General features: G+C 53.9%; 1 protein-coding gene across 1 annotated transcript in view; it reads right to left on the bottom strand.

Annotated features, from left to right (window-relative positions):
- Window positions 1-1,498: 1,498 nt before the first annotated feature.
- The window catches only part of ZNRF3 (zinc and ring finger 3), a 143,788-nt gene continuing 128,497 nt past the window's right edge, over window positions 1,499-16,789 (bottom strand). Inside the window, exons 3-9 of the mRNA XM_070385921.1 lie at window positions 12,392-12,466; window positions 11,866-11,997; window positions 10,421-10,531; window positions 9,305-9,472; window positions 7,138-7,240; window positions 4,774-6,534; window positions 1,499-3,726 (exon numbers count right to left, since the gene is read on the bottom strand). Of these exons, the coding sequence (XP_070242022.1) occupies window positions 3,683-3,726; window positions 4,774-6,534; window positions 7,138-7,240; window positions 9,305-9,472; window positions 10,421-10,531; window positions 11,866-11,997; window positions 12,392-12,466 (2,394 nt within the window). The 3' untranslated portion in view covers window positions 1,499-3,682. The remainder of the gene's footprint in view (window positions 3,727-4,773; window positions 6,535-7,137; window positions 7,241-9,304; window positions 9,473-10,420; window positions 10,532-11,865; window positions 11,998-12,391; window positions 12,467-16,789) is intronic.

The raw sequence follows: 16,789 nt of genomic DNA on the forward strand, positions 1-16,789 counted from the left end.
GACATACTTACAAATGCTCGCCCGGGACATCACCCGGATCCCCAGTTACCTGAATTCTGTTTACACAGAAGCCCCCGTGGGTGACAGGCACTGCTTCAAGCACAGGTCACCTTTGTGGCATCTGTAAGACCTTTACCAAACAGAGCAACGACAGCATATAACACATACTTGATAAAATTTTTTTTTTTTTTTTACAGTCATTTGTACAATTTGTTACAAAACCATAGAAGACTACAATTTGTTTTAAATCATTTTTGGTCGGCAAATATGTAAAATCTGTGTGCAATTATCATGTATTTACAGGGCTTCATGTTAGTCATTTTCAATGATTATTCCAACAATGTCACACTCTCAACATAAGACATGGCTTAAGATAAATATATTAGTAAATAAATATTCTGAGAACATATTTCCATAAATGAAATGTGCTGCTATACATATACAGAATATACATAAGTTGTTTTCTAGCCTTTAAAACATTTTTTAAAAATGGTAATGTTGGAGAAGGAGCCCTTAGACAACTTTATTACAAAATCTTTACAGCAAAAGTCTTTACAAAATATCTTTTAAGTGCTACGGGAGAAATATTAAAAAAAAAAAAAAAACATTTTAAAATAGTGCCTTGTTAGACCAATACAATAGAGTTTATATAAAGAATAGAAAAAGGCAGTTCTGTGTAAAAAATAATACTCTTGATTAGTAATTATTTTTTAGACCTCATTTTAAAAGCATTAGTCCTGCATGAGCTTTGAGTAGGGGCTAGCAGCACATTAGGGAGGGTGTGGGCCGTGGGCAGCAGAAGGAGCTTTACAAAACGGTGTGGGTTAGGGTCAGGGTCAAGGTAAGGGATAGGCGAAGAGACGGAGAGATAAGGCCAGCATCCCAGGGCTGTGGCCACAAAGAGGTACCTGGTGGTCCAGAACTCCCCAACCCCCATTTTTCACTGGTTCCAGCACTCTTCAATCTACAAGGCTGCCCTACACCCAAGGCTGGGCCATCGGACCACGCCCAACAGTCACATTCCTGCTCATGGGTGTGTGTGTGTTGGGGGTGGTTCTCCATGGAAGATTCGAGGCTTCTAGTTTCCACGTCTCCATAACCCCCACATGCCCCAGAGAGGCCACTGAGAAAAGATACTTATCATTATTGGAGTCTTACGACTTCAAAGAAGACAGTTCTTTTGACTTGAATGTGAGGCAATATAGTCGGGTCATTATGCTTTGTGACCCAACACAGATTTAAGACAATGGTTAGAGATTTCAAAGTCTGAAAAATTCATTGTTCTGTTTCTACCACCCTATAAAATATGAAAATTAGATGCATTTCTTTTGCCATCTGTAGTTACTGCTCTTTTCAAATGAAAATTGGACACATTTATTCTAATAAGCCCAGTTGAAGCCACATGTTCTCCTCATCCATTTATTGCTTAAGGCTGTTGAGGAGTGGTTTTTTTTTTCCCAGTCGGGACTAAAGCAAGCCACTTTGGCGGGGGGGGGGGTCGGCTTTCAGACAAAGAAGAGGATATGCACTCGAAGGCATTAAAAATAAACAAAAAAAATAAAACCACAAACAAACAGAATCTCAACAATGAGAAGCTGCTTTTTGTAGTTCATGTTAGAAGCCCCCACCCGTTCCCTATGCAAGTTGCTGTCCTCTGCAGCTGCTACTCTCGGCCCCAGGAATAAAGGCGGCCCAGATCACACGTCACCCGCTCAGGCGCTGCCCACACCCTCACCAACAAGTGTGCCAGGCACAGGTGGGGCTGGGGGTGGGGGTGGCCCCAGAGGGATGTCCCACGGCAGAGGCTGGGGGACAAATCTCACCACAGTGAGCCCCTTAATGGGCAGATGGCTCAATCGTTTGATGCTGAGATTTCTTTCTGACAAATCCTGGCCAGAAGCAAGCAGATGTCCTCACCACAGGCTGGGCTTTTTAAGACAGGGATTCAATAAGATTCTCATTCAAAATGTTCTGGTGCAGACCCTGGGCTGACTTCCCCTGGGGCAGACTAGAGAAGAGTCTTACAGCCCCCTGGCAGAGGTCTCCACTTCCCCACCTATGTGGGGGCCAGGACTCAAGGTTCTATTCGGCAAATGAGCATTTCAGATGACAACAAACACCTGCTGAATAAATGAACAAGCAGAAATGACCAGAAGAGTTAGCAGACACAAGGGGTAAGGTGATTAGTTTCCTTTAAAAAAAAACACACCAAAAAAACTTTTTTTTTTTAAGGACAAGAAATACATTGGACAAACAGGTTAATGATCCCTGATCTGAAACAGCTTTAAATAGTTTCTCCCTTTTAAAACGGAAACATCTTTTAAAAAACGGTTTGGGTTTTTAAACTCTCCCTCCCTCTTAAAACGACAACAAAAGAAAACGAAAGGCTGGGACAATATACAAAAACCTACCCTTTGGGGCTAAACTATCTGATAGTCTCTTTCTCTCTGTCTCATGGAGAATCAATACATACGTAATAGTGCATTAGGTAGAAAGGATAGTAGACATTTGCAGGCGAGATGAGCAATTTCAGCCATGAGGCAGAGGGCTGAACAACCCTGAAGCGATGGGATGGGAAACTTTCATACGGAGCTCAGACCCTATGGGGTCCCTGCCACGCGCCCCTAGGAAGATATCCCAAAGTCGGAACAGTCCGGGGGCGTGGCCGCGCCCGCTGGGACGCATGCGCACAAGCCCACTCTGCGCCAGGGTGCCCTCCATCCCTCCCCTCCCCCAACTTGGGTCAGACACCGAGGCTGCAAAACCATGTACATTCATTCCTCCTGGGTGTCTGTCCCCACACCCCACATCGAACCATCTCTGCAGCCAGCGGTGGGAAGCCCAAGATCGGGGCTCTGTCCTACCTAGGACGCGGACCAGGGGGGACAGCCTGAGGACGCTGCGCAGAATCGTCCCTGTCACCCTGGGGCTTACGTAGCAATGGCTTGTCCCGGCTCCCCAGTGCGGCAGACCTTCCGCCCGACCCCCGGCTGTTGCCATCAGTGGCCTGCAGGTGCGGGCTGAACAGGCCTGGCTTCCGAGGAGGCCTGACGCTTTGTACGTTGGGATTTGCCACGAGAAAGAAAGAGGCAGCATTGCATTGTTCCTCAGAGTTTGTACCCATATCAACTAGCTTTACTTCAAGTTTCTGGTTCATTTTCTAAGGCAGGTGTAGCCCTGAGCTTTTCAAAGGCCTGAGCTCCCTCCAGGGAGACAACAGTATCTACACATGATGTGGTTCAATTAATGCAGCAGTGATTTTTTTTTTTTTTTTTTCAGCAAAAGTTGGCAGTTAGGGTTCTTTAAAATATATATTTAAATAACTTTTTACATTTACATATAATATCTTAAAAAAAAAAAAAAAGCAGAGAAGTCAATCCCACACACCTCAGAACCCCAAGCACACACACTTTACAAAACAGAAGAGTAACATGTTATCAAAGAGGCAAAAGACTCAGAATTTTGTCTGTTGGTTTGTTAATGGGGGGCGGGGGGTGGGGGGGTGGTTTGCCACAGGTGGCTCACATTTTGGGTTGAGAAGGAGGGCTCTTTTTATTACCACTTTTGTGTTTGTCAAAGCTAAAAAAAATTTTTTTTGTTGTTTGTTTTCTTTTTTCTGTAGGAAGTCAGAGTTTGGAGTCTCCATACAGTTCCCATTTCCAAGGAAGAGTTCCTTCGGAGCTCAGGCTCCAGGGCTGCCACTGTCCACCGGGCGAGATATCAGTCCTGGGAGAGAGAGAACCACCATCAGGGGAGGCGGCCGGCCCCGCAGCCTTTGGGCACCACATGCGGGGACCAGGCAAGGGACCCAGGGGCCCATCCCCTGGGGGCGCTTAAACCGAGATCTGCAGGAGAGAAGCGGCAGAGGCACCTGGGGGCTGGGACCGCCTGGCATGTTAGGGGGACAGGATGGGGGCACGGGGTGGATGACTTCATGAACAAGGAGGGAAGCAAGAGGTGATCAGAGGGGTTGGCAGGGCCTGATCAGCCGGGAGAGGGGTCTACATTTCTAAAATTCAGAGGGTAATGGCAAGTCAGTGAGGGGTTTTCTGGTGTAAAGACAGACTTAATGTTTAAAAAAAGACAACTGTGGTGCCGACGTGGAACAGAGGACAAGATCAGCCAGAGGAGACCAGTCAGAAGGCTACTACCCTCACCCTGGAGAGGGAATGGGGCCTGGCTGCGGACAGCGGGTGGGGAGCAGCGGAGACCCTTGTGGGGTTTACTATGCAGATGGAACGGTCCCTGTGCTACTCAAAGGTGCTAGGCTGCCCATCGTTCGCCCACTCCTGAGACAAAATGTATGGAAACGTTATCGCAGTTTGACCATGTCTGTTCAGCCTCATAATAAAAGATCTGGACTGGAATTCTGCATGTCTTTTAGCTAAGTTTCATTTTTCTGGGGATTCCCCTTTCTGGATGGGGGCAAACCAGCACACAGGGTTCTCACAGACAGACCGTGGGGCCCAGGACCCTGAAGCAGGAGGGGCAGGGCAGGCTCAGGGCTGGGGCCTGGGCATCTGGGTGGGGAGCCCTGGAGGAGAGGGTGCAGAGGGTCGGGTGGGCTGCATACCCGGCATCTGGGGGAGAGGTGAGGGATGCACAAGGCCCCCAGGTCTGGAGCTCAGAGGAAGGGGTAGATGGGGGAGTACCACCTGGAAATCACCAGGTACGGATGGGGTTTAAAGCCAAGTGCACCAAGAAAGTCACCCAGGAAGTGACCATGGGGAGAGAAGACCCCAACCCGGGCCTGCTGTCACCGTCCGCTCTCACCTGCAGCCTTGGGGGATGTGGCGCTGGACTCCCGAGTGTCCCGGAGAGCTCTGGGGGAGCTGGCCCCGGGGGCCCCCACATCCTCCGGAGAGCAGCCAGGTGGCCGTGGTGCCCTGGCCGGGCAGCACAGAACCCGCTCTTCTTGGGCTGCTCCCAGGCCCCTGTGGGGCCACAGGGCATCCGGACCGGGAAGCGTCCCCCAGGGGCCAAGGCCACGGGTCCCCTGGCAGTCGGAGGGCAAGCCCAAGTCGCTGTCCACATCCTCCGGAATGATGGGGACGCGCTGGCTCAGGTCCCGGGCCCCGGGGTGACAGCCGACCGGGGGCTCCTGGGCCAGCGTGTACTGCACGCGCACCGAGCAGTCCTCGGTGTAGCAGCCGCTGCCCCCGCGGCCGCGGGCCACCTGCTTCTCTTCATAGAAGCAGCAGGGCAGGCCCTCGTACTTCACCCCTTCCGTCCTGGGCAGATGGTCCGGGTGAAGGCCGTACAGGCCCTGGGAGCTCGCGGGCTGTGACTCCCCGCCCGGGGGGCCGCACCCCTCACAGGGCGGGGGGCCCAGGTACAAGGCGCCGCCCCCGGCCGCCCCCGCGCTGGGCTCTGGGGCCGGGGCCGGGGGCTCGCAGCAGCAGGCGCACGACGGCCCCTCCCGGGCCCCCTTCCAGGTCCTCCTGAGGTCCGGGGCGGCGCTGGGAGAGGCCTCGAGCCCCCCTTGTGAGGTAGAGCTGTGGGGCCCCCGGGGCTCCAGGGAGGAGCTGCTGCTATAGTTCATCTCCAGGCTGCAGGTGGACAGCTGGTCCCCCGAGGCGGAGGCCGAAACCGAGGCTGGCCCGAGCCAGGGCTCCCCCCGTGCGGCGCTGGGGCCACGGGCTGCGGCCGGGGGCTCTTCGGGGGCCGGGGAGCCATCGAGGCGCACCATGGGGCCCCGGCCCGAGCCCCCCACATCGCCGGCGCGACAGGGGCTGCGGCTGCGGTAGACGAAGGGGTCGTAGTCGCTGCTGAGCGAGCTGCGGAAGGTGGAGCAGCTGCCGTACACGCCCTGGTTGCTGACCTCCGTGCAGTCCACCACCGAGTCGCTGGACGAGCAGCGGCACTGGCCCGAGCTGCCGCTGCTGCTGCTGCTACTACTGCTGTCGCTGCCCGGGCCGTCGGCCAGGTAGCCGCTGCACACCGAGCGGTGGCCGTGGTAGCAGCTGAAGCTGGACGCGCTGCCGCTCTCCAGGGGCGAGGCCGGGGCCGCGGGCGTGAAGAGCAGGCTGCCGCCGCCGCCGCCACCCGGGGGGAAGGCCCGCGCCGGGCTCCCGGGGGCCAGGCTGGGGGGCGGCTGTCCCTCGGGCTCGGGGTAGCTGAGGCCCCGGAAGTAGTAGTGCTGGTACATGGTCTCATACTGCGAGAAGCACGCTGCCTTGGAGAAGCTGCGGCCGCCGAACTTGGGCCTGCGGAAGGGGGGCGCGGGCGAGTAGGGCCGGTGCTCCAGGCCACAGCGGTGCGCGGCCAGGCCGTGGTCCAGGTGGAGGGGCGGGTAGCCGCGGATGTAGGCGGGGGTCTGCGGCGAGAAGAGGCCTTGCTCCCCGCGCCGGTCCACGGTCAGCAGTGTGACCGGATTCCCGTGGGCGTCCATGCTGGTCCTCGTGGGGTAGGTGGGCACGGCGCCGGCCCTGTGCACGCGGCCCGGGTAGTGCACTGGCAGGATCACCCTCTGCTGCCGCCCGCGCGCCAGGCTACTGGTCTCCACGCACACGCCGCTCGGGTTTCCCTTTTGTTCTGGGGAGAAGCACAGGAAACTGGTCAGCAGGCGGAGTTAGAGGGGCAGACACCGGCAGACTGAAGCGGTTGGCACCGAGGGGTTCTGACCCATTCTAAGCTCCCACCAAACCCGGCCACGCGGGCAGAGGTCTCCTGCTTCTCCACTCTCAGGGTGGTCACTCCTATTAGGGTCCATCTCCCACATCCCAGCTGCTCTGAGTGACAAGAGCCTCCAGAGAGCAACCGAGACCGGAGAGGAAAGGCCCTGACCCTCTTGGAAAAGCAGCTACGGGGAGGGCACCCTGCCTTCTGGGCCCTCAGGCTCCCCCACAGTGACACAGCATCATGTCACCACTCTTGTCCTGCTTAAGAGACTGTGGGCCCGAGGCCTAGAGAGGCCAGGGGACTGGTCCAATGTCAGGAACCCAGTCGTGTCAAAGCCAGAGCTCAGACCCAGGCTGACCCTCCAGCAGACCTCCCCAGGCCCCCCGGTGCCTCCAGGTCCTGGCGGCAGTGCCTTGGTGGTCTGCCGGCTCACCAGCCGTGGTGCCCGTCCTGCTCCCACTAGGCACCTGGGAAAGACAGTGCCTCTTGGCAGGGACAGAGGCAGCGGAGCGTTACCTATGATGTTGTGTCGACAGTGGGGGCAGGTGTGGTGCTGCAGCAGCCAGGGGTCCACGCACTTCCTGTGAAAGCGGTGAGTGCAGGGGATGACCCGCAGTTCCTGGGGCAGGAGAGAAGACACAGAGCCTGAACGTGGGCCGGGGCAGAGGGCGATCGCACATGCTTCTTTCTTCCTGTGGGGCCAGAGTGGACCAAGGAGCCCAGTGCACCGTGGCGGTGCCCAGAGGCTCTGCCATCCCCATCTTTGGCTCCAACCACGGTGCTTGGTGTCAAGGGAGGAAGTAGGCTCCCTTCTTGCCTCTGGAGGAGGGCACTCACATTTGGGCACTCACACAGGCCCGCCAGAGCTGTGTGCTCGCACAGGCTGCTCAGCCTGGGGCGTGAGGGACAGCTAGGTGCGCTCCAAAACCTTTTGCATTTCTGGGATGGTGGCTGGCTCCGGATACCCAAAATGAGGTGGGTAGAAAGGACGATGCCTGGGATTCATGACTGACACGTGGGACAGCAAAGGGGTAAAGCTGTCCCACCTTTCCCTTCACTGCACCCTCAACATTCACCTGAGGGCACGTGGTCTGTAACAAAACTCCCAACATGGAGAGGAGGTGATGGGGTTCTGAGGCAGGCAGAAATGCCCCTACAGTTCTTGCGCCCAGAGCACCCTCTGGACTTGCTACTTTTGATCTTCCATTCTCGGACCAGCTAGCCGTAGTCACATTCCAGCTAACCCCTAAGGCTGTGCCTGACCATGACCAGAGTCCTACCTAGATTTTCTCATGTGACCTTGGTGATTACTGGGAGTTCAGGCCAGTCTTGGGCTCGTGTCATAAGCAGAGGCACAGAGAGTAAAGTTACTCGCCCAAGATCGCAGAGCTAGAACCCTCCTGGGCCCAGATGAGAGCTCAAGCAGTCTGCAGGTAGAGACTGTGTGAGACCGTTCATTTGAAGGCCTCTGTAAAACCTTGTTTTTCAACCAACAGTCTACACAGTGGCAGGACACTTTCATCAAAGGGGCATCAAATGCCTGCAACTAATTCTGAAGTGGTTTGCCCCCTTACTCCCTCAAATGTGTGTGTTTACGTGTGTTTCTGCACGGAAGGAAATGAAGCAGATGTAGGAAGTGACTCTCAGTGAATGATAACAGCGTTCACTGTATGCTTCTTGCAACTTTTCTGAAAGTTTGAAATTTTCAAAAAAAAAGCTAGAAGGACAAAGGAGACATCACATCCTTTGTCCTTACTTTTTTTTTTCCATACCAACCTGGCTTGTGAGATCTTAAATCCCCAACCAGGGATCGAACCTGAGCCCCTGGCAGAAAAAGCGTGGAGTCCTAACCACTGGACCACCAGGGGAGTCCCCTCCTTTGTCTCTTTATAAGAAAAATGGGTGTAAGTGTTCCACACAGCTTTCAGGAGAGGACTGTATGGAAGCTGAGTTCCAGAGTTTTCAGATGAGCAATGCGAAAATTAAGTCTTGCTGTTGTTCTGTCACTAAGTCATGTCTGACTCTTTCCTTTCTCTCAGAGTTTCCTCAAACTCATGTCCACTGAGTTGGTGATGCTATCCAACCCTCTCCTCTGTCGCCCCCTTCTCTCCTGCCCTCAGTAAGTGTAAATTAATTAATTTAAATTTAATTAATTTAAGAAGCTCCCTACCCCTTGTGGCTCAGCAGTAAAGAATCTGCCTGCCAATGTAGGAGACCAGGGTTCAATCCCTAGATCAGGAAGATCCCCCAAAGAAGGAAATGGCAACCCACTCTAATATTCTTGTCCAGGAAATCCCATGGACAGCAGAGGAGCCTGGTGGGCTACAGTCCATGGGGTTATAAAGAGTCAGACACGACTGAGTGACTAACACTTTCACTTTCTTCAAATGTAAATTAACTGTAAATATTCCTAAAACCAGAGTTACATAGATTACTGATCAACTTGTGTCCAGCCAGGTCCCCGGGAGAGAGTGTTTATGCATGTGGCCACCCCGTTCCGGGGGGGAAAGCAGTTGGAAGGTCTCAGGATGCCCCCAGAACACTTGGCAGGCTCAGCCCTTATCCCACAAGGCTGTGGGGAAGGCCCGTGGGGCCTGTCCTTCCCGGTCCCGTGCGCCCTCTGGGCCAGTCCCCCTCATCCCTGGCTCGTCCCCACGGGGCTGGGCCCCGCCCCCACCATTACCTCCCCGTCGATGTACTTCTCCAGGCAGATGGCACAGTCAGACGTGGAGCTGCTGCTGAGCGTGTCCAGGGCCCCGCAGCTCCCCTCCCGGCGTCCCTTGCTCTTGGAGTTGAACTTCCTGGTTTCCATCTTCTCCAGGGCCTGCACAGCCAGCCTATTCATGGAATTCTGTGCAGCAGAACGTGGCCCGTGTGAGGGTCTGGGTTGTGTTAACAGCGGCGGTCACCCCCCGGGGGGCCACGGTCAGCCTAACGCTAGTCTCCATCCAGCCAGGACAGACTGCTGAGGAATCACTAAACATGGAGAGACCACGGCCCAAGAGCGCAGGTCTTCCAGACTCCCGAGTGTCCACCACATTGGCCTAAGCAGCAGAGCCGGCAGAGGTCTGCTCGAGTTATTTGGCCAAGTCTGCTCTGGGCTAAGGGCTCCTCCCTTCACTGAAGAATGTCCCGAGGGCCAGTGAATAACGTGTGGGGGTGCTCTGCACTTGGCAGACTGGACGTGCTCGACAGACACCAGCTGCTGCTCTGTCACTGACGGCCCACCCGACCCTTTGGCGCTGTCTCTCTCTGGGGACATCACACTGCTACACCCCTGAGAGTCTGGACTCCTGAGTGTCCCTCCATTGCCCTCTGCCCCTAAACGGTTCCTTCCTGTAACCACGCAGTGCTGTGTCAGCCGGGGCACTAGCGTGGCTCCTCTGTTCATTGAGAATCGCCTGGAGAGCTTGGTAGATGCAGATTCGGACGCAATAGGTCTGGGGTGAGGCCTGAGACTCTGCGCATCTCCCAAGCTCCCAGGTGATGCTGAGCCTGCTGGTCCCCTGATCATATCTGGGGAGCAAGACTCTCGGGCTCCATGTTAACATTCAAACATTTTTTTTGGAAAAACCTGTGGCTGGAAACAGCACCAGCGCTTGACCCTTGTATTGAGAGGACCGGCCTTTTTGGAACAGAAACAGCTCAGTGCTCTGAGCTCCGCTCTGGCTTTTCTCCATCTTTGCTGACTCTGGGCCAGCAGGGAAGAGGCTGCAGTGTCGGGGCAGGACCCTGCCCTGGTCTGCACTGGCAGCGGGGCCTCGGGGATGAAGGTGATGGGCCGCTCTGGGGCCATTACCTGACTGCGTCGCTGCTTCAGCTTGATTTTAACAAGGAGGATGAGGCAGACCAAGGAGACCACGACGAAGAAAGCCAGGAAAATCCCCATATCGAAGTACTCAGTGGGTTGCTGGAACAGAAGAGACACAGTGAGTCACGGCGCTCTTCAGTCTGGGGATGGGCACACGCGCTGGGTCGGCTCTGGGCAGCGGAGGGACGGAGCCTCTGGGCTGCGTTTCCCCTCCTTTGTGGGACACGCCAGGGCTTCTGCTAACAGGCACCCTGTGCACTCTCCAGGCCCAGGGAGCGCCTGCAGTGCGGCCAGGGGAGGCCTGCCGGGGTCTTAGCCAGGCCTCCTAACAGCTGGGAGAACTCTGCTCACTGAGCCCAGCTCCCTGCGGCACAGTGCAGAGTCCGCCGTACCCGGTGGGAGAGGCCCTTCCAAATAAACACAAATATCACATTTATGGGACAAAGGAGTGAGTGTCGTGTTTTGAGGGAACAGTGATTACTAACCGTATAATTAATGGTTTACAACAACTCAGAAAATTGTACGCTGCTCCCACAAATATCAGCTTCCACTATAGTGAGTCATATTTACCAAAGCGCTCTTTTTTCCCTTTAAAAAGCAGCCCGCAAGTCGGTTCTTCTGCAAACTCCCTCTAGTTTTAGTTCTTACCTTTCCCTCATGGCATACAGCCTCCTAAAACCTTACAGCCACCTGATCTGGGATGTGCATTTGGCCCGCCGGAGTGGAGTTTTGCTCACTGAATGCTACGAGCATCTGGGTATTTTTTGCGAAAGGATCCTCCTTTATGTGAATATTCCAATATTTGGGAAGAGGAAATAAACCATCTATGGAGCACCTGTCCCAGGTTCCTAGAATCTTGAGCCTGAGGTTGGGCAGAGGATGCCAGCAGCATGGCTTTAACACAACTATAAGAGAAGCCTAGAAGACAAAGCTGTTCATTAACCACCTGGAGGTCGTGAGCTCCCATCCCAGTTGAAAGCTTACATTTCCAGATTCTAGTACACGTTAGGGAGTTTTGGTAATGCACTTGCCCCACAGGAAGGAGGAAGCACAGGCTTTATCCTCTTAGTGAAGACCCACGGGAGGAGGGAGACCCAGGAAAAGCAGCTGAGAGTAGGACGCCCTTCCCTTCAGTCCTTAGTCAGCCTTTCATGGGAAGATGGGGCAGAAGAGAAAAAAGGACAGGAAGTCACCCAGAGGGGACACCGGGTGGAAGAGACACCTGGTCACAAGTCATCTATATCTGGAAAGGCTTTTCAGATGCCCTCAAGTAGAAATGGTAATCTCTCCCTGGCCTCCGGGCTTACATCTGCTACAAACCTGCAGGTCCCTGGGGCGCGTCAGCGGTTTAGATGGGGAAAAAGCCGGAAGCAACAAAAAAGGCCGAAGCCGGAAGGGGCAGGTGGCGAGGGGGGCAGGTGGCGGAGGCTCACTCGAGGGGGGCGGTGTTGGATCCGCGCGCGGGCCACTTTCTGCTTGTTGACGATGTTCATCAGCTTGATGGCGTCTGCGCCCTTCACGTACACCACCGGCCTCTTGAGCGGGTCTTCCGAGCCCTGGTTCAGCTAAGCAAGGACAGAAGGTGCTGCTTAGAAGACGTAATTACTTTCAAGAAGCCAGAGAGAGAGAAAGAAAAGCTGGAGGAAAAGAACATGAAATTCCCTTTCGAAAATCCCCAAACACCAGCATCATAGGCTGGGGGCTCCCAGGCAGATGAAGCTGAGGATGCCCCCCGTTTTAGGATGAAGGGTATTTGACAATGCCTCCCAGCCCCCTGGCTCTTAACCCCTCTTGACACACTCGCTTTGGAGGACAATGCACAAACACGGGTCACTAATGAGGGCAGATAAGTGCAAGGGCCCCGAAGACCCAGGTGATACGACTGTGAGAAGCCAGGCTAAGTAAGGGAGGTGCTTCTCTCAGGGGCCCTGCAGCCTTGGCCTGGCCCCAGGAGCTTACCTGGTCAATAGCTTCTGGGTTCTCGGACACATCAAAGATGACTGCGGTGGCTCCCCGCTGCACGGCTCGCTTGGCCTGGGAGAGTGAGAAAGAGCATGTAGGGACGTTCCCACAAAGCTGGCCTTGGAAATCTGACCTGTATTCGAATGCAGAATCTGATGGTCACAAACTTATGTGACTGGAAGAGTTACTAACTTTCCTAAGCCTCAACTTAAGTGAAAGTCGCTCAGTCGCGTGCCACTCTTGGCGATCCCATGGGCTATACAGTCCATGGAATTCTCCAGGCCAGAATACTGGAGTGGGTAGCCTTTCCCTTTCCTTCCCCAGTGGATCTTCCCGACCCAGGAATCAAACTGGGGTCTCCTGCCTTGCAGCGGATTCTTTACCAACTGAGCTATCAGGGAAGCCCAAGCCTCAAGTTGCCTGTTTTTTTTTCTTTTTTTTTAAAGGAGGGGGTGGGAGTGGGATGGGGGTGGACGTGGGTAGGCAACAGTGCCTTGTTCAGTTGAACCTGAGAACTAGATGAGATAGAAATGGTAAAAATAAATAACTAGGTACTCAATTAACCTCTGTCTCCCTCTTCAGCCTGAGCCTTAACATCAGACTACAAACTGACAACCTGCCCCGTCAGCATAAAGGTACTGGTTTCAGTAATTTCTGCTATGAACGCAGGGTCACTGGCAGTAAAAGCACATGCCTTGGGTCCTTCTCTTGTGGTCTCCTCTCCCCCGTGTCGTCCAGCCCCGCAGTTAGAAGAGCCTGTGACTATGTCCAGAGGAATCTCAAAATGGTCCGTTTTAATAACGGACATGAGCTGAAGACCTTTGGAGATGCTGTCGGGTGGGGGGAAAGGCTAGGAGAAATAATTGTAAATGGGGATTTAGAGCTGTTGGCTGCCAAACCTGGCCACACATCAAAAACCACTTGGGGAAGTTTGTAAAGCAGATTTCCTGGCTCAGACCACAGAGCCTGATTCAGCAGGGCTGGAGTGAGGCCCAGGAAACTGAGTTCCGAAAGTTTTCTGAGGATTCAACCATTTGGGGAACTACTGATCAGAGATGAAATGTTTTAGGAACAAATGAGAAGCGGTGGAATTCTTTTTTGGGGGTGGAAAGGATTCCTTTCCATCCTGGTGAACCTTCTAGTTTCATGTCCAGCTAAGGGAACAACAGGGTAAAGCTGAGGAAGAATCAGACATAATCCTTGCTTTTAAGAACCTGAATCTTGTTAGGGAAGCAAGACTCCTCTAAAGGTGAGGGGTGGGGGAGGGGACCAAAATGAAAACCCAGCCTTCTGTAAGATGGGCAAATAATGGCCAGTACTCAGAGGTCAAGAAAGCCTCTATGGGCCAGACTGCTTGAGAAAGAGCGAAAGCTAAATTCCTTCCATAGAAATAACCACTACATGGATACAGCATGGGAAAGCAACACTGAGCCTTAGACTGCAATGTGGCTAGGGCAATGCTCCATCCGCCCTCTAGAGGGCAGTCTTGCCCCACAGCTGCTACAATAAGCCTGCTCCCTGCACTTGGTACAAGCAGGACAGTGAACTCTTCGGGATACAGCGAAGCCCTCGGCAACTCAACGAGCTCAGGCACCTGAGTGCTGTCCTTGTTCTGCTGAGGACCCCTTCCCGTTGGACTGAGATTCGCTGTACTTGGTCTGCTCTGCCGCTTGCAGGTCCCACCCTGGTTCCCCACTGGGTGCGCCCCAATCAGGAGGAGCTCCTGGGTGCTGTCCCTGGCTCTTCCAGACAAGCTGCCGATGCGGGGTGGGTCACTAAGTCTCTTTCAGTCCCCAGTCTCAGTTTCCCCACCGGTAAAAGGGGGACAGAGCCTGTGTCATGAAGGACTAGTCTCGGCCACTTGTAGAGGCAACGGGCTGTCCAGAGTGCTGCAGAAAGAGCTGTGATGGCTGTCACCTGCCTCCAGCAAGAGAGGATGTGATGTCCCTGTGAGAAAGTTTGGAGCCAGATGGTGTCACTTTCCTCCAGAAAGCTGTTTAGGGGCACAGACCCCTTTGCCTGAGGTAAGCAGGTCCTCGGGGGCCCCAGTAAATGGGTGCCAGTCTTCTGCTCAGGGGGTGTGTGAGTCACTCAATTGTGTCCACCTCTTTTCGAACCCATGGACTGTAGCTCACCAGGCTCCTCTGTCCGTGGAATTCTCCAGGCAAGAATACTGGAGTGGGTTGCCATGCCCTTCTCCGGGGGGTCTTCCTGACCCAGGGATCGAACCCAGGTCTCCTGCATGGCAGGCAGATTCTTTAACAAGGAAGATCCTCCCAGCCTTGTTCATAAACTGGCTGCCAGTGAGGAAATAAACAGGATCTCTCATTCCTTTACTGGCTTTCAGTCCCTGCACATGAGGCAGCACTGGAGGGGGCTGGGCATGCAGCTTTGTCTTGCTTGGGAGCCTCAGTGGAGGGCACACCAGTCTCCTGGTTTCTCTCATGAAAACAGCAGGTCAAGAACATGGAGCTTAAATCCTGTTTATAGCTCAACTGCAGACACAACCAGGTTAATACACAGGGCTCAGGGCACCGATATTTTGTTTGAGAAAACAATCATTCTCACAGTGGCTTACTTTAAAAATTAGGTTTGATGTAAGCTGCTGTTGAAGTAAGGCTGTATTTCCCGCACATAGGACTGGACACGAGGCGGGTCAGGATTACGTTCAGAACTCACTTGTCAGGAGCAGGCTTGGGATTAAGAATGTTGTTGTTGTTGGGTCTGACTCTTTGTGACCCCATGGACTGTAGCCCACCAGGCTCCTCTGTCCATGGGATTTCCCAGGCAATAGTACTGGAGTGGGTTGCCATTTCCTCCTCCAGGGATTGAACCTGTTTCTCCTGCTTCACAGGCCGATTCTTTACCACTGAGCCACCTGAAAAGCCTGGGTTTAAAAACAGGCCATGAATGATCTACACTTTGAAAATGACACATTGATCATACTATTCCCAAAGCAAATGAAAAAACGTACTTGGTCACACAGTTCCCCCTCACCCCACATTTTCAGTTTGAAAATGGATGCGGTGTCCTTGAACGCGTGTTCATGTGTTAGATTTTTCACGTCTTCTGTAGTCAAACTTGGGCTGGAGAGTTACTTCAAAGCCTCATCTTTATGAAGTCACACACCCAAATGTCCAAATTTCTCAAAACGAGGCTGTTTCAATGGATGTCTAGGAAGATGCCTTCTGGTGGATGCTGCTAGACAGTCATTGTAGCTGAGCTTAGCTGGAGAGGGCAGTTACCCCTGATCTGTGCACAGACTAGATTAAGAAGAAGAGCTTGAGAAGGGCGTGGGCAACAGAAAGCAGGTGGGAGGACCAGGCCAGGCCTCCCAGAAGCAGCCGAAGGCCTCTGCCCACCCTTTCCCGCGCCCCACTCACATGGGCACGTTCCCACCCTCCATCACGGCGGCTGCTTCCACCAGGCCGGCACAGGTCGGCCCCAGCCAGCAGGTGACCACAAGCCCCACAGCAGGATGTGGACTAAAAGGCTGTCACGGTTCCTTATTTACCTTTCCAGGCCTGCTAGACCCGAGGCGACAACGTCCACAGCCACTGAGACATGTCACAAAAGCGCCAACACCTGCAGACTTACGTCTTGCAGAGTACAAAACGTCAAGCTCTAGAAGACAGGGTCTTACGTGACTGGCACTTACTGCAATGCAAGACCCCTGTGGTTATTCAATAAACACTTATTCTGAATGATAGCAAGTTTGCCTGGGACTGTGCTCTAGGGTTCCTGCTCCCTGAACGTGGACTGTTGTCCTCCCCCAAGGAAGTGCTTCTATCGATATGTTTGAGTCTTGAATTTCCGAATGCATACTGTGCATTCTGCTAATAGTCCCACTGCCACCTTGTGGGTGAAGAGACCCACAGCCTAGAGTCTGCTTGGGTTTCGATTAAATTCAGGAATTCCAACCAGGGATGGACCTGGCACTGACCCAGAGTGTGCAGTTACACCCAGACTGGGTTTGGGGCCTGGTCCTACACCACATCAGGGCTTCCCAGGTGGCTCAGTGGTAAAGAATCCGCCTGCCAATGCAGGAGCCACCGGAGATGTGGATTTGATCCCTGGATCAGGAAGATCCCCTGGAAGAGGGCAGGGCAACCCACTCCTGTGTTCTTGCCTGGGACCATCCCATGGACAGAGGAGCCTGGTGGGCTATAGTCCATGGGGTAGAAAAGAGTTAGACATGACTGAGCGCACACACAGACTCCCACCCCATAGCTCCCCTGCAGAGCCCCTGGGAACAGACCGCTTCCCCGTTTCTTCATGAAGCACTGGATGTGGGGTCCCCAGTGCTTAAACTTTACTGTAGGAAAACTTTCGGTGGAATACAGCCTGAATCGGAAATAACCCAAAAGATGGCCCACAATCTCTCCTTTGGCCCTC

The sequence above is a fragment of the Bos mutus genome, chromosome 17 (assembly GCF_027580195.1).
Source record: "Bos mutus isolate GX-2022 chromosome 17, NWIPB_WYAK_1.1, whole genome shotgun sequence".
In the NCBI taxonomy this organism is placed as follows: domain Eukaryota; kingdom Metazoa; phylum Chordata; class Mammalia; order Artiodactyla; family Bovidae; genus Bos; species Bos mutus.